This window comes from Lutjanus erythropterus, chromosome 15 (assembly GCF_056507025.1).
Source record: "Lutjanus erythropterus isolate fLutEry1 chromosome 15, fLutEry1.hap2, whole genome shotgun sequence".
Lineage (NCBI taxonomy): Eukaryota > Metazoa > Chordata > Actinopteri > Lutjaniformes > Lutjanidae > Lutjanus > Lutjanus erythropterus.
In genome coordinates this window covers 17471936-17493057 of record NC_139331.1, presented here as the reverse complement: position 1 = coordinate 17493057, position 21122 = coordinate 17471936, and the positions used below count along the sequence as shown (strand labels likewise).

The window sequence follows — 21122 nt, the reverse complement described above, 5'->3', positions numbered from 1 at the left end:
GAGTAGTTGGTCTACCACTGCTTTGATCTGTTGGTTTGTTTGTGTTATTGAGTGACTTCAGTGTTTTAAAAGGATAGTCTGGTTTCACCAAAGTCACACGGTACCGCAAACAAACTAACAGACCGAGGCAGCAAGAGATTAGCAACTCGCATGATCTGCGAGATAAAATGACTGATTTCACCTATGGAGTTTGGTTGGTTTGGAGAGAGAGCAATACTTCACACATATAAAAAACACATGCTGGTACTCCTTTTTGCGTCACCAAACTGGTGGTCGTGTTGACTGTCATCTACTGTATGTAATACACTGATTATTGATAAGAACCTAATATAACCCCACTTCAATCAGAGTTATCCCTTTAAATACAGTATGCAACAGTCTAAATAAACAGCCTTGAAAGTCTAGCTACTGAAATAATGTCACTCACTCAAACATAATGTATGTGCTAAGCTGCCTGAATAAATTATTCTATAATTTCTCATATACATACATCTAGTCAGAAGGCTACAGATGCCATCTTATCATCAAAGTGCGCTTTACATCCATCTTGTGCGTAATAACCACAGCAGATTAGCTGACTTAAGTAGCTCTCTGCTGTCCGCTAAAAGTGCTCCGTCTTCTACAAATATCTACAGACTCATATCACACACGTAACCACACAAATTACTGCTACAACTCAAGCACACCATCATTCAGTCCGTGCTTTCAGCAGGCCACGGGTAGTCAGCTGCCGGGGCTGGGAGTCTGTGGAGGTGTAGTTCCTGGATGCTCCACCCGGGGGAGCTGCTGCCTCCAGTAGGTGAAGTGGCTGTAGGTGTCAGAGCAGGGGAAGTCCGAGGAGGAGGCTCGCATCTTCAGAGGGAACACGTGGTCCACCACCTCGCCCAAACGGACATAACTGAAGAGAGACAAGGAGGAGACGACGATCAGACGAAACCTTTTCGCTGAAGTTGTTAAGAAGTTTCGTCCTAGGATAGATTCTGTGAGCTGGCTGCAGGACTTACGATGAGATGTTGGTCTTGGCGTGCTCCTGCACCAGCTCGCCTTTAGGGTTGACTGTAAAAATCCTGTTCAGTGGTACTCCTACTTCTTTATATGAATATACATCCTGCAAATACAGATGATAATTGAGTTCAGTGTTGATGTGAGTCATTTTCACACGTTCATATTATCAGTACAGATCTTATTCATTATCTGTGCCTTGTTATCTTTTGTTAGGTTTTGTTTGTGCTTTTCACAAAGTTGTATCCCCTTTGACCCCAATGCTTTACTTGTAAATATTTAAATTCTTATTATTTTTTCTAGTATTTTGTTACTTTTGTATTACTTTGTTACTTTTTTAGTATTTATTTCTCTCCTAGTATTTTTAACTGTTGTAATTGTTTGAGTACTTCTATGTTTACTGGGGGTCTGAGAGAAACAGCGTTTTGATCCTCTATATGTTTTTTATTTCAGAGTTGACATTAAAGTTGACTTCTGGTTAAGACAGATATTATCAATGATGATGATGCACATCTGAATTAAAATTTGCAAAAATAAGATAATTTACAGCACAAATGGCTTTAATTTTTGACCAAAAAACTCCACATGGACAGATTTCTATAATAACTTTATAGTAATTTCTAATTTAATTAATAATAATAACCTTTAAATGAGCCAGCATGTCTGCACTGAGTCAAATAGCATCATGTGTATTGTATATAACATGTGTGTACCGTTGGTCTGTTGCCAAAAGCTGCATAGAACGGCTGTTTGTTGGGGTAGAAGAGATTCTTGATATCGTTGAGGCACTCAACCTTGAATTTCTCTGGTTTCTTCTCGATCACTTCCCTGTCAAACAAACACACCACAGAGACAACAATGTTGTTAAGTGTTAGATGCTGTTAGACAACACTGTTATATTATTTTAGAGTCCTTAATTAGTAAAATGTGTGTGTTTGTGTGTATGAGAGACCTGTGCAGAGCTGAAAAGAGGCTGCTCGGGCTGAGCAGGACAGGGCCCATAGGGAGCATGGTGCCTCTCTCATTGACCCAGTGGAGGTAACCTCTGGTCATGTCAGCCATGCCAATCGCACGAGCTGAACAATAGAGGAACTTGTAGCCATTTCTGATGGACAGAGAGATAAAGAAGAGAGAAAAATGTATTAATAACAATCAACGCTTTTCGCCTGTTTGGTGTCAAACGTGCAGGATTTAAACAGATGCTTACTGGCTGACTTTGTGGTAGAGGTGTGCGATGCCCTGGTGTGTCCAGTCTTTTCCCAGTGTGGGCAGGATGTGACCTAGTGTGTCCGACCTGGAGACAAACACACATAAGTGATATTGGGACATTTGAGTACATGTTTTCTCCACAATATTAAAAATACACAAAATGTACATCCTGGACAAAAAAGTGAAGTCTTGATGGAACGCTTGGGAGTTTACATTAATCAGTGCATTAATGGGAAAGTGCTGCTAACTACCAGTTTACTCTGCTGTTTAGTTAAAGGTTAAATGTTAGCATGCAGGAAGCAGCAAATTTAATCTAAGGCAGATGCTATTAGCAGCCAGGTGTCAGTAGCCAACAATGCTATATGCACCTGTAGTGTAAATAGCAAATGTGGCTATTTACACCCGCATAAAAGGGACAAACCATGAACTTTTCCAAACCTAACCAAGTAGTTTTGTTTCCTAAATCTAACTAAAATGCAAATGAAAACTAAAAATAATACAAATGTTGTAAAAGATGAAAATAATAAGTGAACTTCAGTCTAGACATTACGAGATAACATATTTATAGTGAAACTAGGGGCTCAGGTGTAAATGCCCAAATAGTTACCAGGTGACTACTCTCACCCCCGTCCAAATACACATGCTCAATCTAAACTGCGTCATAACAGTGAATTCATATGACAAATGAAACTGATCATTTCAGATGACTCTGCCATTTTGGGGTCATATCTATATCCATTTTCACTCCAAGTTCAACTCTGTAGTGAAGGTAGACGTAAAAGCACGTTGTATATTCACACTGCGACACACACCTGGTGATGGTTCCATCTATGTCTGAGATGATGATTTTGTCGTCCCAGTTCCACAGGTAGATGGTGCCCTGACAGCGACAGGTTCCCTGGTACTGAGTGGTCACGCTGAACACAACATCGTTAGGACCATCCTGCAGCTGGAGAGACAGCTGTGTGTGTGTGTGTGTGTGTGTGTGTGAGAGAGAGAGAGAGAGAGAGAGAGAGAGAGGGAGAGAGAGAGAGTGAATTTATATAAGGATTACGAGGATGACTATTAATAACTAAAAATGTCAAAGTCAGCAGTGTTTTCAAACCAGACTCCTCACCAGCTGCTCTGACGTGAGTCGCAGTGTTTTCTTATAAGACACGCCTCCTGGTGTGAACCCAGATTCTGACTGGATGGTTGGAGTGCCCTGGTTGGCTGCCCTGTGGTCTTCATCGCTAGAGGACGACTCTTCTTTATGTCTGGCAGTGGACAGGTTAACAGCGGGCCGTTAAGGATATTAACTTAGAGGATATTTTCTGAGCAGAAATGTTTTGATTTTCCTCACCTGCTTGTCATTTCCCCATCCTGGTCAGAAGAGCCACAGGCCCCAGAGACTGAATCCTACAAGACGAAAGAAACTGTGTTCATTTGTTTTACTCACTCATTTACTTAATAACTGATATAGCGAATAAAAAGCAAAAATATTAAGTATGCATGTGAAATAAATTACTGATTTGGCACTGCTGTTTCTGCCTCGCCAGGAGAACCACCACCTTCCTCCTTTCTTGGGCATCTTCTCCTTCATGATGTTCTCCACTGCAGCCTGGAGCGGAGCACACATGCACGTACGCACGCACACACACACACACACACAACACACAAACAACCACAACACAACACCATAAAAACACACTTAAAAACTGAAGCCAAGCCAGACCGTAAATCACAAACAGTAACACAAAAACAACAATGTGTCTGTGGTTGGAATGAGGGACAACAAAGTATGTGCAGGCGGGCGGAGTCTGACTACAAGCATCTGATTTAGGACAAAGAATGAGGAAGGTAGAGAAAGTAAAAACAGGAGGAAGGGACATAAGATGAGAAAATGTGATAGTAAAACTGGGGTACACCAACAAAGATGCATTTAATCTAAGGTTAGTTCAAACTAGAGTTTAGCAAGATCCAAGTTCAGAGATGTAAATCAAACACCAAGAGCCTTTTTTTTATTATTAAGATAATTTTTTGGGAGCTTTTTTCTTCCATTTTGATAGTGAGGACACAGATAGCCTCAGTACATGGTGCGCACGCTGAGTTTAATCAATATGGAGATGCTTGCTTACCCAAATAAAAAAGAATAAATAAATACAGAATAAATAAATAGATTTGAATGCTGTACGGACCTAACCCTTTAAATATCAAGCCTCCTAGAGTGCAAGCTTAAAGCTCATACTGGATCACGTTTTAAATCATAGTTTTGGGTCAAGACATTTACATTTAATATAGGTTTAGAGTAAAACCTAAACTGATGTTTACAGAGATGTCTAAATTTAATCTTTCTTAACTTTAAGCTATCTTAAAAATTTCTTGCAGCATAATTTAAAGTTAAACCATGATTTAAGTGGATTTCAAAATGTGTCTTTGTTGGTGAAACCCAGCCTAAGAAAAGCATTTTGTCTCTGACATACAGAGCTGTAGCCGAGCACACCAGTCAGACAACAGAGCAGAAACTCTAAAGCCGAGTGAATATAACTGAGGCAAGAGGACTAATGGATCGATTGATGGATGGAGTAGAGAAGGAGGGAGTGATTAAATAAGAGGGAGGGGAACAGAGGGGAAGACAAAGTTTAACTTTAATGTTTGTCACACAACATTAAGTCTGTTTGAAGCTGCAATAACAGAGCACTAAGGTTGTAAGTTTGTATATTGCACGTTATGTTTATGCAACATAACGAATGTAAAATGAGTAAAAGTATAAGCTGTACAGGGCTGCAAACATGCAGGGTGCAGTACCAGCTTTGGTCAAAAGGGGGAGTGTTATTCATGTCACACACCATCCTGCAGCTAGAGTCATTAGTATCTGTGCTGTGTATCAATTTCTTACCTTTGGCAGTGGTTTCTGGAAGGCTTGCATAGCCAGCATAAGTGGAGCCGCACTGCTCCAGTTATAGTACCTGAGGGAGAAAACAACATATATTTTTATCAATTCCATAACTGCTGCTTTGTCAGCCAAATGTTTTCACACAAATCTCTTTATGAGCCCAAACAAACCTGCATATACTGCAGTTTTTGCTGCAGCAGTTATATATATGTATAGTTATATTTTTTGCTCCAGTGAGTGTGAATGTCTTACTTGGACCCGATTTTCACGACTAGATTAGGGTCATCGATGATCGAGGGGTTTTCCGCAAACTGCTGGTAAGAGATGATCTTCTCATGGAACTGCTCTGCAAGGACAAACATACACAAACACAAACACAAACACGTTTACTTATTTTATTTACCATTGTTGGGGACATTACACAGAGTGACCCTACCAATAACCACTACTTGTTTAAAGCTAACTCTCATCCTAACCTTAATCCCCAAAATCAGCATTTTTACAAATGAGGACACAGTTTTTGTCCCCAGTTGCTCCAGCTGTTCCCAATTAACTGCTCTCAAGTCAGAAATGTGTCCCTGAAAACAGTTCAAGTCAAATCCACACACAGACACACTCGTGCTGTTTCAGTATTTCATTTCATTTATATGTATGAGACTCTTGCCTTTCGTGATCTCCCTGTTGTCAGTGAGTCCTCCACACAAAGAGATGGTGATGGACGGCAGGTCGGCCATCTGGTCGCAGTAGCTGTCCACTCCGCTGTCTCCTCCAGAGCTGACCGACTGTGGGGACAGACTGGTGCTGTGGAGGCCCGGGTCTGAGATGGTCCTCACTGCTGTGCCACCGTCGCTGCAGCGCAGGGGAGTTCATTAGAAGGGTTGGACAGTGTGCTAAAACTTTAATTGTAAGTTATAACCCCACATACCTCTTAGGGAAATAAAGGGCTGCCACTTCAGGCTCGAGCTCAGTGATGTCATCCAGGTAAATTCCATCAGAGCCAAGATGGCGGCTTCTCTTATCTGCAACAGAGCAACGAAATCCTTGAAATAAACTGTCAGCTTCTTTATATTCACGTTTGTCGTGGGTTTGATCCACAAGAAAATCATTTAACGGCTTGGTTCTGACTAAGTAACAAGTAAAATCCTCTTTTCAACTCAAAACAGTGAAGAAGACTGTGGATAAATTATATCTAACCTGAAGTTATTCTATAAATCATAGGAATTTAAGTTCATGTTTCAATTTCAATTCAAAGTGCTTAACAGATAACTGACATGAGCATAACAGCATAAAAAGACAGAGCAAAAAATAAAACTAAAACTGAAGAGAATATTAGAATAAAATAGATATTATATATATTATAAGTGGATAAGAATTATGTAACATAAAGATAAAGTTAATAATGTCTATAAACCATTCTCAATCAAAAGCCAGGCTGAAAAGGTAAGTTTATAATTCTTCAATAAGCACTTTGGGCAGTACAGTGCGTTTTATGTCTTCACCTGATATTATTTTATCCCGAAACACAATAAAGCTTAGTTTTCATCTAGGCATCCAATTGGTGTTTTTGACTTTTTATCTGGAGCTGCAGCTCATCATAATACTTTGCATGAAAAGATATTTGGTTTGTGGTAAACCAGAAAATGTTTTCTCACAGCACAGTATTTGATTGGACGATAATAAGTAACTGTCATTGTATTTAGAACGACCTTCCAAATGTATTTTCTTGGATTTAAACACCACAAACCAAATGCCATTAAACTGCACTGCATTACAGCTGACAGCTTAAAACCTCAGCATATTAAATGATATAATGATGATAAACAAGAGTTTTAAACATTACCTTTTCTCTTGGATGGAGAGTCCGTCTTGCTCTGTGGACGAGGCATCGTCTCCTCCATGTCAGACATCAGCCGAGCTGCTGCGCCTCCCGCCGTCTGCGTCTCTGCGGTCACTGTCTGCTCCTCCATCCTCATGGACTCTGACTCCATCCCGACCGTGACGACGGTTTCCTCCGTCATGAGCAGTCTGAGTGATGATATTTCAGAGCAGGGTCCGCACTGCTCTGATGACGTCTCATGAGTTATCACACGGAAGTGTGTGCTCTCAGACACGGGGATGGATACTGGGTTGACTGGTGGAGGGTCAGATTTGACTGGGAGGAAGGAGGGCTAGAAAACATGGAAGAAGAGAAAATATAAAACAGACCAAAACCACAATAAATACACACAGAGTGTATGTATTCTGTCTGTGTGTGTATTAACAGTGGACAGTTTGGTTACCTCGGCGGCCTGTGGCAGCTCTCCCCACGCCCAGTGCATGGCTGGATTCTGATTGTCTGCGTCTGACGGCTTGGTCATAAGTTCAGAGTCACTCTTGGGTGAGGTGGGACGAGAGTTTCCAGGGCTGAGAGAGACACGGAAGATAAACAACAATTAAAGGGCTGTTTTTTCTTCGTCTGATGAATAACGTACAGGTTTTCATCATGTGAGTGAATAAAGCACCTCTGAACGGGGCTCCACTCTCCGTCTGAGCGAGTGTAGATGCCATTCTGTTTGAAAGACCCACTGGTCGTCTCATCTCTTAAGACGTCGCGAGATGACGTCCTGAAACACACACAGATACTGTTTATGTATACCATATAACTGCGTATCATTAATCTGAATTTTTATAATGCAAGGAATCTTTTATTTTGTAATATTCTGTAATTTACCTTTTATTTTTCATCAGTTTCTGTATAAGCCATGTTCTAACTGTGTTATCATTGACTGTTTGACTCTGAGGGAATGAAACCAAAACATGATGTGCATATTTTATATAACCTAAATAAATTACATTTAAATTTAGTATAATTTGGTCAGTCAACATGAAAATAAACTTAAAATAATCAAACAACACACAGTAATGGGGCCAGAAATGCAAAACCGATTACTAATAGATTGTTTCCTCAAAGGCGCGCTATGCAGGGTTTTCCTAAAAAAGCCATGTACAGACTTGTATGAACATAATCCCTCTAAATCATCATTTATGACCCACTAGAAGTGTGTGGTGTTGGCTGTATCTGCAGAGAACCTGCCCTCTGCCTGTATTTCCTTATTTTCTCATATTTTTCTACGCTCACAACATTTCTGGACTTCAGCCTGTTTGGCAGTGCTTTGTAGCCCTCGGCCAGTACAGCACACAGGTTTTGAGGTTAGGACTCTACAAAAATGGTTACATCACATTGTCAGTTTCTGTCCTCTGCTTTCTGTCTAAGAGAGGTACAGATACACAAACATCCACACACACAAGCAGAGCAGACTGAAGATCTGAATGTTTTAGTTTTCTAATTCATGTCTTTGTTCTCAGTGCTTCCTCACTTCGTTCACTCTCTGTCTCTCTCTTTGTTGATCTGGGGAGGAGGGGTTAACTTTGAACAGCACATTTACAAACAATGCTGTATACTCTAACTTTAACATGAAAATAAAACATGAAAAACATCAAACAACATATAATAATTGGGCCAGAAATGCAAAGTAGAATACAAAGATAAGAAATTACAGAGTATGATAACAATTTGTTTACACTACATCTACAAGCAGCTTGTTTATTATGGGCCACTAACTGTCCTCACTGGACATGAATGGAAACCATCCTGGTGTTGTTTTACAGTAGTATACAGTAGAGATGACCCAGAACTGGGATGTAATGTATCCTCCACTCACGTGCAGTGATGAAAATAAGTCTGTCATGTGGCCATTATTTACAACTGCAGCTGTATTCATTCACGATAAACGGACTTATAGTATGGGAGACACACGGCTCCTATAGCTGCACGCCTGACATACTTCTAGTCTGTTTTCGATCTGCACACCGAGGGTAAAGTTACATGCCACATACTGTATGCGCATGAAACATGCACTCCTCAAGTTTATGTCGCACATTTCGTACAACAGGCATAAACTCTCACAGTGAACATATTTCCTCTTTTCACATGTAAAGCTCCTTCTTCTTTTCAAGTAAAAATCACATAGCCGAAGTTGCGTTTTCCACATTACCCTGAATGTCTTTTCAGTGTGGATGTGGCACAGCTGGAGGTCTCTCCGCTACAGACGCTGGTCTGTTTATTCTTGCCTGGCAGACTCCAGTTGCATTACAGCTGCTCTCACAGCTCATTTCAGTGATGTATTATACTTTTTTATCTCACTGTCCACCCTCTTCCCCCTCCCTTACTGTCACGTGTACTGCTTTTCCTCTTTGCCTGCACCTCACATGTATCTCATTACTTCTCCACTTTTCTTCCATCTCATCCTTCTTCCTTGCTCCTTCACAACTGCCACATTTGACACTTTCTATGATATGCATTTCCATCATGCATTATGAACACAACATGCATTATGAAAGCATTATAAAGCATTTTATAATGCATACTATCATAATAACTAATGTTTACTCAGTGACTTTTTTTGGGGCAAGTATCATAATGTATTATAATTCTTATAGTTGTTATACATTATAGCCATTTTATAATGCATATAACCACTGCATTTTTGGAGTAACATTACATTAATGGAATGTAAATGTTGATCACTCAATTTTATTAATCATCAAAATGTTGGTGGAGTAATCAATTTACATTATAATGCAGTTATTATAGTGCATTGTAAAACTGTTATAATATAGTACAACTATGATCATTATAATACACTATGATTCTTGCCAAAAAAATGTCTGTGAGTACCCAGCAATTATTAAGCATTATGATATTTGACCTTATAGGTCATTATAAAATGCTTTATATGTAACTATAACTATATTTATACATTACTATAAGCAACATATAACACATTCTAAGTATGTTTGTAAATCATTATAAGGCATCATAGAGACTGTTTCTCACCTGCTGCTCTCCATCTCCGTCCCTTCATCTGAGCTGATGTCTATGGTGAACATGTCTTCGTCCTCTGAGTAGTCCTCGCTCTCCTCCCTCCTCACGCTGTCCGCCCGAGCCTTTCTTCTCCTCTTCCTCCTCTTCTTCATCACCCCGCTGCCATTCTCTCCCGCGCCCGCCGTGGAGCCCAGGGTCTGTATGGGCGGCCCGGAGCTCTTCTTCCCCACCAGGGAGGAGCTCATCAGGATGGCCCCGTCCGACATGATCGGAGAGGTGGCCAGGTAGGAGGGAACCACTTCCTGTTTTGACGAGAAGCAGAAGTGAAACAATGAATGAATTCTTTAAAATTCACAGAGCGTCATGTGACCTGTATAAAAACAGGGAGGTGGTTTCTCAAGTAAACAAGCAAAGAAGTAAAATATTATTATAAAACCAGGGTTAAAATTGCTTACCAATTACAAAAAAGATGATAAAGGCATTTGAATAAACAATTACAGACACAATTATTTAAAGGGCAGGTCCACTATTTTTTGTTTTTGTGAGCTTATGTATTAAAGTCTGAAGACATAATCTGGGTGAAGCATGTATGTTCTAGTTTTTAACTTTCCCAAGCCCTCCTAAAAGCATCTTCCCACGTGATCCGGTGTAGGTTTCTGCATGATGACATTAAAAATCCTGAAAAGAAATCAGATTAAGTCACCCTTAAAGAAATAAGACCAAATCAGGGCAAGGAAGCATAATAATAAGAAAAACATAAAAATGTATAATATCTAATATATTATTAGACAGCTTATTTGTTAGATCCAACTAAGTGGCATAATTTCAACAAACTGTATAAAGGGGGGACAAGTTTGAAGTTATCTATCCCTGATGGCCCATACACCCTTTACATGTTTGTATCCCAGCTTCTCTAATGAAATCATGGAGAGTCCTCCCTTGACCCGGAGTTTATACAAGGCAGGTTTCACTGATTTAAAGTGCAAAAGAATTAGACTCCAGATCAGCAACATTACAAATGCTGTAACGTTTGCCTGGAGAACAGTAAGTTGTTCTTCTGAAGGAGACACCCCGAAGGCAGATATTATAGGAATAAGATTTACTGTTCCACCACAAATGGAGGAGATGACTTTGACAATCTTCACCCAGAGGCTACCTGCTAAATTGCACAACCAGAACATGTGACCTAGCATAGCTGGATTGTGGCAACATCTCTGGCACTCAGGGTTGGTTGGTTGATGCACAAGTTTGATAATATTCCATGAGTGGAATGGAGGGGTCTGTTTTGCACAACTCTGAGGCAATTGTGTAAAACTGCCTTACTGTTTTGCAGCTACCTCTGCTGAGAGGAGAGCCTTTGCCAATCCAAAACTGAATCTGTTCCTCAGTTCTGTGAAAAGAGGGCAGTTTAAAAAAAAAAAGCCTTCTAGGAAAGGAAAAGGCTTTCCAAGAGAGTCTCCTGCTGTCGACACAAGGGAGTATATGAATGTGTGTGTGTGTGTGTGTGTGTGTGTGTGTGTAAGCGTATGTGTCCAGACATATGGGAAAAGAAAGAAAGAGAGGGAAGAAAAAGCTAGTTTATAATCACATGATTTGTGGTCTGACAATACGCGCTCACGTTTTTGCTTCCCTCTGCCAAGAAAAAAAGGGTTCAGCGACACAATCCTCCTCCCCTCCTCGCGCTTCCAAGACTGGGAATCTGACACCACTCCAGGGAGAATAAATCACCCACTTCCCTTGTTGGTGCCTCAGTAGTTCACTGCTTGTTTATGCCGTTCAGCTGCACACATCCTCACGTGCACACAATACCGAAGAAACATTCTATAATGACGCGACTTGGCTCGTTCAACCAACTATTTGGAAAACCAAATGAAAACAGTGATGTTGAAAATGTCTGTTCCCAAAGAAACTGAGAAAAACAGCTGCTTTTTCCACAATTTCCATGAATTTCAACACTGAGTTCTGGTGATTCTTGCGGGCTTATGAAGGTATAACCTTTTTTAGAAAGAAGGAGGTTTCTTACTTCATGCATTGAACTGATCAATATTTAACAACTTCACTAATAATTAAACCAAATTACTAAATTGTTTTAAGCATGTTTCTTTGCCATGAAACTCCAATCCTGGTTTATCTTCGACAGTAGGCAGCAGCTTTTTATGTAGGTCAGGGAGCCTGAGTTTGTAAATGCTGCATTCAGGACCCGCTGATGAACAGAGGAATGCTTTTCAGCCAAAAAGGAAAGGAAGAAATTCCTGGTTGTTGTGCCAACTCTGCACACGGCGTGACCCTGCTCACTACTATGACTGTGCGCGAGGAGGAAGAAGATAGTTTGAGTAAAACTTCTCGATTGTAAACATGGGTGTGTCTGGATTTCAGCACGTGGGGGGGGGGGGAGAATGATGTGTGTTTTCATTTGAATCTTGTTTTTACTTGAATAACTTGAATGTTAACCATTTAACAGACGCCGTATTTCACTTTGGAAACAAAACAGTCTGGAGCATTTTATAAAGCCATTACAGCCATGCATACCTGATCATTCTCTGTTTCTTGCACAAAGAACGCTTCTCCGTTGTCCCCAAGCTTCATATGTAGATCCACTGGTTCTCCATTAATCTCCATGTCCACCTGGAGGAGAGGGGAAAGGGGCAAAAGATGGAGAAAAGGGATGGATGGAAACCAGATTTAGAGTCATACATTTTTTAAGGCATATTTGTCTGACATTTTTTGCAGAAAATAATGCAGTTTTTTCATAGGCAGCATTTTTTTGTATTTTGATCCTTTTTCTTTATTCAAAGTAATCTGTCTATGTTTTTTTATGTAGAAGCTAGTAGTAGTAGTAGTATAATTTCCAGTTATTAAAAGTGAGAGTTTGCTATTTGTACCTTCATGTCATTTTGGGTTTTCTATTTATAAATAAAGAATATCAGCCAATATATCAATATTAGAGTCCATCGAGACCCAGAAGTCCAGTATCAGTTTGGCTCTAAATGTTATATAACTCTTTCAACTGTGCCCTAAGCATTTTCAACTAAAATGCAGTTGTAGGGTTGCTCCCATAGCTCAGTTGGTAGAGCCTTCGCCCCATGTACTGAGGATGTTGGTCCTCTGCAGTGGCTGCTGGTTTCATTCCCGCCTGTGACCCATTTGCTTCATGTCATTCCCACTCTCTCTACCCCCTTTCCAGTCAGTCTTCAGCTGTCTCTATCCAAAATAAAGGCAAAAGATAATCTTAAAAAACAAAACAAAACAAAAATGCAGTATAATATCTGACTCATCTCTCATTCAACTAGGCCTAGTATCAACACATGTGCCAAGTTAATTTATTTAATAAAGTCAGTTCAGTTTTTTGAAAACAAAGAATCTTTAGGAAAGATGACTTACTGACCTTTTATTTATTTATTTTTTCATTTTGTCTTATAAATATTATTTGTTTGTGTTTGTTTATTATCTGGCCTCTTGTCATTTTCCAAAAGTGGCTCCTGGGCAAAGCAAGTTGAGTGTCCCAGGTCAACGGGCCGTAAAATCACCCCTGAGTTTAAGTTTAGATTGTGGGTCATCTAGGAGCTGGGAGCGTTTGGTTTCAGTGGGAGATAAAGCTGAGTATCAAAGGTATGACAGTGGAGGGAAATGGTGCATTTTTTTTAGCATGTAGCTAGAAAACAGAATCGGACCTAGGATGAAACTTTGTGGGACACCTCAGGAGAAGTTAGCTGAGGGACAGGAAAAAATGTCTATGTTGACAGAGAAGCTTCTGTCTCTTGGTTGGATGTAAACCAGTTAAAGGCAATGGCTTCGACCACCGACTCCATACAGACTTATCCTCAGTCTTCAAGCATCTCAAAGATTACAACAAGGTCATGACTCTCTCAATATGAAACTATTTGCCTTAACTACAAGGGGCATTGTTGCATTGTTTTTATCTCCTCACCACTTTCTCTCGGGATCGGAGGACACCCATCTTGCCGAAGCGGACGTGGAAAGGCGAGCACTGCAGGGATCCATCAGGCTGTCTCACTACGATGACGTCAATGCAGCCAGAGAGGGTGGCGGGGTTGAGGCCTCGGTACAGCTCTTTGACCTGGACGAACACCTGGCCTGCCAGCTGGCCCACGTAGTTCATGGTCTGGCGGGTCTGGTGAGGGGGGACAGTGAGGTAGACAAAAGAGGGACAGAAGAAATTATTTAGCATTACAGTTACATACAGTACATACCAAAAGGTCCACTTAAATCACCTACTCATGACCACTAAGTTCCACAATGCTGGATGTAGCCATGCCTCGAACTCAGTCAACCTTCAGTGGAGGAGGTGTTTATGAAGCGACAACTACTGTGCTATTCTTCAGCCTGTCAATCAAACCACTGAAGTCCGTTTTCGAGCTGCACCATAACTAATATGGCTAAGGAAAGAGAGGACTTGGAGGTTGTATCATGTTCAGTACTCTTGTAATTTGTCCCAGGATGGTCTGCGGCCTACATACTGCAGCAAGAACCTGACCTTCCCACCCTCTTCTCCCCGTCTGTTAAGTCTGGCAATCCTCTCCGACGGCTTTCCAGTCAGCAACCGAAGAAACTGAGGTCAAAGGACAAACTAAGTTAGACCAGACTGTACTCATGTGGTGAGGCTGATGTCATAGCCCTCCATGGCGTTTATTGGCTGAGGTAAACTGAAGCGTCATGGGAACTATATAGTTCTTTTAAAGTTATATATAACTGTATAACAGAACACCTAAGCAATGTATTTGGAGACGTGAGAAGGACTGTGAATGTAAACAATGCAACTGTCTTACAAAGGTAACACACACTATTACGCAAGAGCCTGATTGTGAGTGACTGACTGCAGTAGTCTGAGTATGTTGATTGCTCATCTTTGCATTGTTCTCAAACAGCTACAGACCTCTTGGCCAGTCATATGCTTTACACTCCAGTTATTCTATCTGGTTTTATAATAGCAACACGGGAACAAATCTCTGTTTTTTCAAAGAGAAAGTCATTTTCTCAGTCAGCTTTTTAATATGGGTGATGTAAAACCCACACAAAAGCACAATTTTCTGCCTTTTTTTTTTCTTTTTTATAAGTTTTTAATGAGAAAATAAGATTTGTCTTGTTGCCTCATTGAATCTTTATCTGAGATGTTGTTTGGTAACTGTTAATCAAATCTGATCAAACCACACCCACACAGTCCTGATGAGGCAGATTATCTGAGTTTTTCTGGAATAGTCACAGGGAAGGTCAGAGTCATAGTCAGAGAAATACTTAAAGGGACAGGTCACCTCAAAATCAAAAACATATATTTGTCAAAAAATATATATTTTATGTAAGTAGGAAGAAAGCAGTCTCTACATGAAACTTTCCACAACAAGGTTTGTGGATTATAGGAGTTTCACGATTCTGAAAATCCATGGCTGATTTTGATTTTATGCTCGGGATTCGATTCCATTTTCATATTTTTTACACGCGGATGTCTATGCCATTTTTAGACTATCATGTCTTAATTTGTCTTTGTGCCATTAACATTTTCTTTAAAAAGATAGTCCATATGCTATAAAATGTGATATAAGATTCTGCCTTTCAATTCAATTATTGAAACTGAAAGCTTATTTCAATCAATTCTTGATTTAATATTGAAATTGTGACACACCTAGTGGATTAGATGAAGGAAGAGTTTAAAGCGTGCGCTGAATCAGTGCAATTGGAGGTTATTTAAGAGGATGTAGGTCTCTGTTCTGTTTGACTCTGATGAAGACACTGTGTGAAATGTTAGGCCTAGTCAATTAAACTTTGTTGCCTTAGTCCATTGTGCTCCAGTATGTTTGGACCTGTTTTCCAAATCATTCCTGACAAGGTCTGTAGATTATCTTGAGTAACCAGGTCATGACTTCTGTAAACTTCTGTTGCTTTTGAGTTTTTCAGACTGATTTTTTGTCCCTTTGAGCACCACAAGTCGAGTAACGGCCAACTCCATTACATGCAAAAGATCATAGACATCTCCAAAAACTCCAAAACTTGGCAACTCACACCAAAATAATAAAGATGGATAAATGACGCTATATGTACGAGGAAAAATGTATGTATTTTTGATGGTGGGCTGACATGTCTCTTAAGCTTTGAAACCAAGTTTTAAGGGGCTTTAAACCATAACAGACATTTCCTTTAGTCCTGTCACTCTTTACGTGGGCTCAGTCATGGCTCATATATGACCTTCTGTTTGTTAATGTCTAAAACAAGCAAACTTTACTGACCCAAAGCATTAAACATTCCAAAACACCTGGAAAAGAAAAAATCTTCTGTTCCGCCTGATATCCAACAAATATCCATCACTCTTTGACTACTGACACGTGGATTCAACTCCTAATTTCCATTCTAGTATTGATCCTATGTTTATGTGCATGTCTGTCCCTGTTTGTATCCTCTCAATTGATTACATTTTTTCCCCACTAGCTGTGTCAGCTCAACTCTAAAACAAACCACTGCAAAGGAATGCAGACACATACATTCTGTGGTTGGTTAAACATCTTTTTCTGGCAGTAGCTTTGGGATTAAGGAGCATTATTAACATAAAGTGAGGTAAATAAGGTAAATAAAACCATTTCAAGAGTATTTATTCAAGGATAACTGCTGGCACCATGATGACTAGATTATTTAGATTTCTATGATGCAAACACCAAAGGCCAAACATAAGGGAACCCATCTGAAAAGTTTTCAAGACTCCTTGGAGTTCACAGCTGTCTTATAGCAGGGAGGGGGGTCTGACTTTGACTCAGTTGGCAGTGGGCCCCTAAAATGATTGCAGCAACAGGGAAGATTTGGAACAACGCCAACATATCCCCCCTCATTTGAACACGTGACCAGGAGAGGAGGCCCCTTACATCCCTAATTTTAGCTCAGCTCTTATAGATGACCTTCATCGCCTTTAATTATTCATTTCACTTTTCACCGAGGCGTTGAGTTACAGAGCTGCGAGCAGACACAGCTGATTCTCAAAGCAGAGAGCACTTTTGGTGTGTGAATGCTGCTGCACATCCAAAAATAGATTTTCGTGTCTTACAGACAGTGACAAAAAAAAAAGAGGAACAACGTCTCAAAACGCTGACAGCACTGCTTAGTTTCACAAAGGAGTGGTGGTGAATAAAATCATACCCCTCATTTACATGAGAGATCCTGTTTTTAGAAGCCTTGTGAGACTTGTGTTTAACCGTGGTATTCTCATTGGTTTAATGAATTTACAAGCTGCAGTTATTAAGATTTCTTCACAGGCTGGAATCTGGCTGAGCAACTCAGGAGACAGAGAGTCGTTCATTTTCACCAATACTCATTAGTCCCATGTTACACACAGACAAAATAACCTATATGCATCACAAGATATCATTTACACTCTTTCTGATTAATTTCTGAAAATAAAAGCCCTTGTGAACTTATGAATAATAGGGAGGCATCTCCATCCTTACAAATATTTTGGCTCTGCATAAATCAGTGTCAGAGCACATAAGAACCTCTAAGATATTAAAGGACAATCACTGACAAAAATAACCCCCAACACAGGATACTGCAACGTAACCCAGCTTTATTTTTTATTTTATTTTATTTTAACAAGGTTAAGCATTTTACTTTACCTACAAGGACCCTGTCTCTCTGTTCTGTTTATGTAAAAAAAAAAAAAAAAACTACAAAATAAACTAAAAAAAAGATTATAAAAGCCTTAACAAGTGGAAGATGTAAGTCTTAATTCTTAATTCTTAATTAACTAATGCGCCTCACACCAACAGCCAATCAGCTGCAATTTTCCCCAAACACACATATGAAGAGGGGAAAAAAAAAAAAAAAAAAAAATCCAATAGGTGTAGCTATAAATAGCTGACTCATATAACATGACAGTGCACATGGAAAATGTTAGTTATGAATGATAAATGTGTAATCACTATAAAGACACAGTACTGATGAGAAGCAAAAGAAGTAAAAAAAATGTGTGAAAAACAGCATTAATGACCGGACATATCAGGTGCAGTAAAATGCATAATGAAAACAGTCTCATACCTTCTATCGCGGAATATGATGACAGCCTTTATCAACACAGGGAGACCGCAGTTTCCTTAACGATCAATGAGAGCACAGCAGCACATTATAGAGGCGACGTTTCCCGGCAGAGGTGATGTTTGACTGTTTGAGAAAGTCCAAACTGATTGTCATCGACGCACAGCGGGAAAAAAGAAAACGGCTTATTTAAATCAACATGGTACTCGCTTCTCCCCTCCTGACCGTCTCTGCCTCGTTTGGTCGGGCAGGCTCGTCAGGTGATGACATCATCTGCAGCGAAAAGCAAAAACCCGCCTGTTGACCAATCAGCGTCGAGCTGCTGATTTGCCACAGTGGCAACAAAATTACAGCTACTTACAGCGCTGCAGACAGTTGACTGACTGGTGGAGTCGAAATTTTACTCACAAAGCGGAAGTTTTTTTGTGGTTTATCCGTGGTGAAAACAAAAATATGCTAAGTGTATTGAATTTTAGTATACTTGTGTACACTTGCAGACTAATGTGTTAATGATTAGTTCATATATTTTAGTTGTAATGAAATTGCAATTTCAAGTGGATACTTAAAGTATCTGTAGATAGATAGATAGTGTATGTACTAATATAAGCTTGACTGATGAAATTAAAGCTTGTTACTTGTTGCTATTCTTTACACTGAAGTACAACTTTAAATACACTTATGTTGGAGTACACTTTTTGTGAGCATACTTAAATATACTTCTAATCAAGTTAAACTGAAGTTGACTTCAATAAAGCATATAACAGTGTAATACAAAGGACATAAAATAATTGCACTTTTCAAAAGTAAACTAACTTACCACTTTAAGTGTCAGAGTACAGGACAATTTAAAATACATTAAAGCACACTACTCATATATACAATGAAATACCACTTTAAGTATTGCAGAATTAGTACATTGATTTTTCGCATATTGAAGTTGAACTGAACACCTTTGAAGCATCCCTTTTAAAAATACACTATATAAACTTTAAAGTGTGCAACAGTACCAGTATTCTTTATTATTATTATTTTTTTTATATAAAGAGCCTTGAGCTTGTCATATCTTAAAGTTAATGAAATGGGGTGATTAATATATTAAAAATAAAAAAAATACGTGTTATATGTTTTTCATGTGACATGAGTACATGAGTTAAATAATGCCTCAACCTCGCCACATTTCGTCTCATTTTAAAGACGGTCGTGTCTAGACGGGATCCCCTGATTTGCGAAACTCTCGTGAGATTTGTACGCATTGTTTCTTTATAGTGCACTTTGTACAAAGTAATCATATTTAATAACGGGATAACGTTTGTGCTGGGCAGATTCGGTAACAGAAACCACTTGGTTAGGGTTAGGGAAAGATCATGGTTTGTGTTAAAATGGTCACTCTCGCGAGATCTCTTCTAGAGTTTTAAAGGGCACTGAAGGAAACCGTATCCAGCAGCTACTGTGCGCTATGACGGCGGGAAACAGCGGGCGCTACGTCAGCCTTTAAAGTCACCCAGTAGTGAGGTGATCTTTCCAGCCAATCACAGCCCCGCATGAGAACACATGCGATGTTAGACGTTTAACCTGAGACACTGTAGTGAAACTATGAGTCTGACGGATGTGGTTGACTGGTGGCATTTAAGCTGAACTCAGCAGTCACAAAACCTAATATTTAATGTAACAGTTACAAACACAGATTTACACAGGCTTTGATACAAAACGCTGTCCTAATGCAGACCTAGATTTTCCTTACAGTCTAATATCACATAAATGCTTTTATTAGCATGAATGTTAAAGTTACATTATTGCCACACACACACACACACACACACACACACACACACACACACACACACACACACATCATACATACATACATACATACATATGTGTATGTATGTATGATGTATGTATGTGTGTGTATATATACATATATATATTGTCTGTATGTGTGTGTGTGTGTGTGTGTGTGTGTGTGTGTGTGTGCGTGCACTTGCATGTCTGTCTAAGTGGGAATGGAGCCAAAATTTTCTCTCTCTGTTCATGGAAGACCTCACCACAACAGCCCCAAATATTTGATAGACGACACGCTACAACAGGCTCACGTGCAGCTCTTCTACAACAGAAGCCAACATGTGTGGGTATATGTCTACATATGTGTGTGTGTGTGTGTGTGTGTGTGTGTGCAAGGATCTAATTGTTTTTCCACACTGTGAAGCAGCATACTTTCTGGGCAGAAGCAGAAAAGGGAAGAATGTGTAGCTTTGTTTGAGTTTTTTCCACCAAGGCTGCTGAGCTCTGTGTGTTGTTATCTTGTGCATACGGTCGTGTACTTGCGACATGCTCACACTGTCATGCCAGATGAGGCTTTTGTAAGTTAAGTCAATGCAATTAAAGACAAACCCAATCAGATAAAAACAAAGACCCATTCACACATTTGAACTAGTTGATTATTTGTGGAGTAGCAAGCAGTGCATGTCTGCACAGTATCACAGAGCTGCTGTCTCATCTTGTTCTTGCACTCTGGCTGAACGTATGTTTGTGGTTTATAACCTCGCTGGTTCAGTATGTTTAGTTTCAGAACCTGTTTGTTTCCTGTGAGAACTTTGTCTCGTCAAACTGCTGACCCTGTAACAACCTCAGCTGACATTAAGCAGTTTTATGAATGGATAGGTTGTTGTTATTCCTTTTACTGCATATAACAAGTTATGGAAAATGTACAATCATGCGGTTTCAGTCTGCAGTCTGCTTTTGAAAATTTCTCCCTCATGCAGGGTATTTTTTCCTCCTTGTGAATGTTAAATATAACTGTCATGAACATGAAAGAGTCTTTATGAATGTTTATGACTGTTGTCATCATGTTATTTTTAATATAAAGTTGGCATTGTTGGAGATGTTTTTGTTATGACATCTTGATATTATCAAACTTAAAGTCTGGCTTTATGTTTTAACGTTACATTAAACTGCCATATATGGTTGGTTTTGACACTGGCTGTTATGACGCTGCTATATGTGTGTCATGAATACTTTCTTTGCTTACTTTAGCAAGAAGTTAACTTGCTAACCACTATCCACCGAGTAACTCTGTAGGCAAAATCGCTTCAGTACTGTGCTCTGTCGCCAACTGACCTAACAACATTTAATGACATCTTCCAA

General features: G+C 39.6%; 1 protein-coding gene across 3 annotated transcripts in view; it reads right to left on the bottom strand.

The window, feature by feature from the left end:
- Positions 1–230: 230 nt before the first annotated feature.
- lpin1b (lipin 1b) overlaps positions 231–21122 on the bottom strand; it is a 26366-nt gene continuing 5474 nt past the window's right edge. For 2 of the 3 annotated variants that reach the window (XM_084738046.1, XM_084738047.1), the window contains 19 exons: positions 13879–14082; positions 12480–12575; positions 9963–10252; positions 7588–7689; positions 7366–7489; positions 6927–7254; positions 6012–6105; positions 5751–5935; positions 5339–5432; positions 5090–5159; positions 3719–3811; positions 3554–3609; positions 3329–3467; positions 3024–3172; positions 2210–2296; positions 1955–2107; positions 1716–1830; positions 1005–1108; positions 231–898 (listed from right to left, as the gene is read on the bottom strand). In XM_084738046.1, the coding sequence (XP_084594172.1) occupies positions 724–898; positions 1005–1108; positions 1716–1830; positions 1955–2107; positions 2210–2296; positions 3024–3172; positions 3329–3467; positions 3554–3609; positions 3719–3811; positions 5090–5159; positions 5339–5432; positions 5751–5935; positions 6012–6105; positions 6927–7254; positions 7366–7489; positions 7588–7689; positions 9963–10252; positions 12480–12575; positions 13879–14082 (2658 nt within the window). In that variant the 3' untranslated portion in view covers positions 231–723. Of the gene's footprint in view, positions 899–1004; positions 1109–1715; positions 1831–1954; positions 2108–2209; positions 2297–3023; positions 3173–3328; positions 3468–3553; positions 3610–3718; positions 3812–5089; positions 5160–5338; positions 5433–5750; positions 5936–6011; positions 6106–6926; positions 7255–7365; positions 7490–7587; positions 7690–9962; positions 10253–12479; positions 12576–13878; positions 14083–17981; positions 18233–21122 lie in introns of those variants that run through there. The other variant, XM_084738048.1, reaches the window with a different exon arrangement.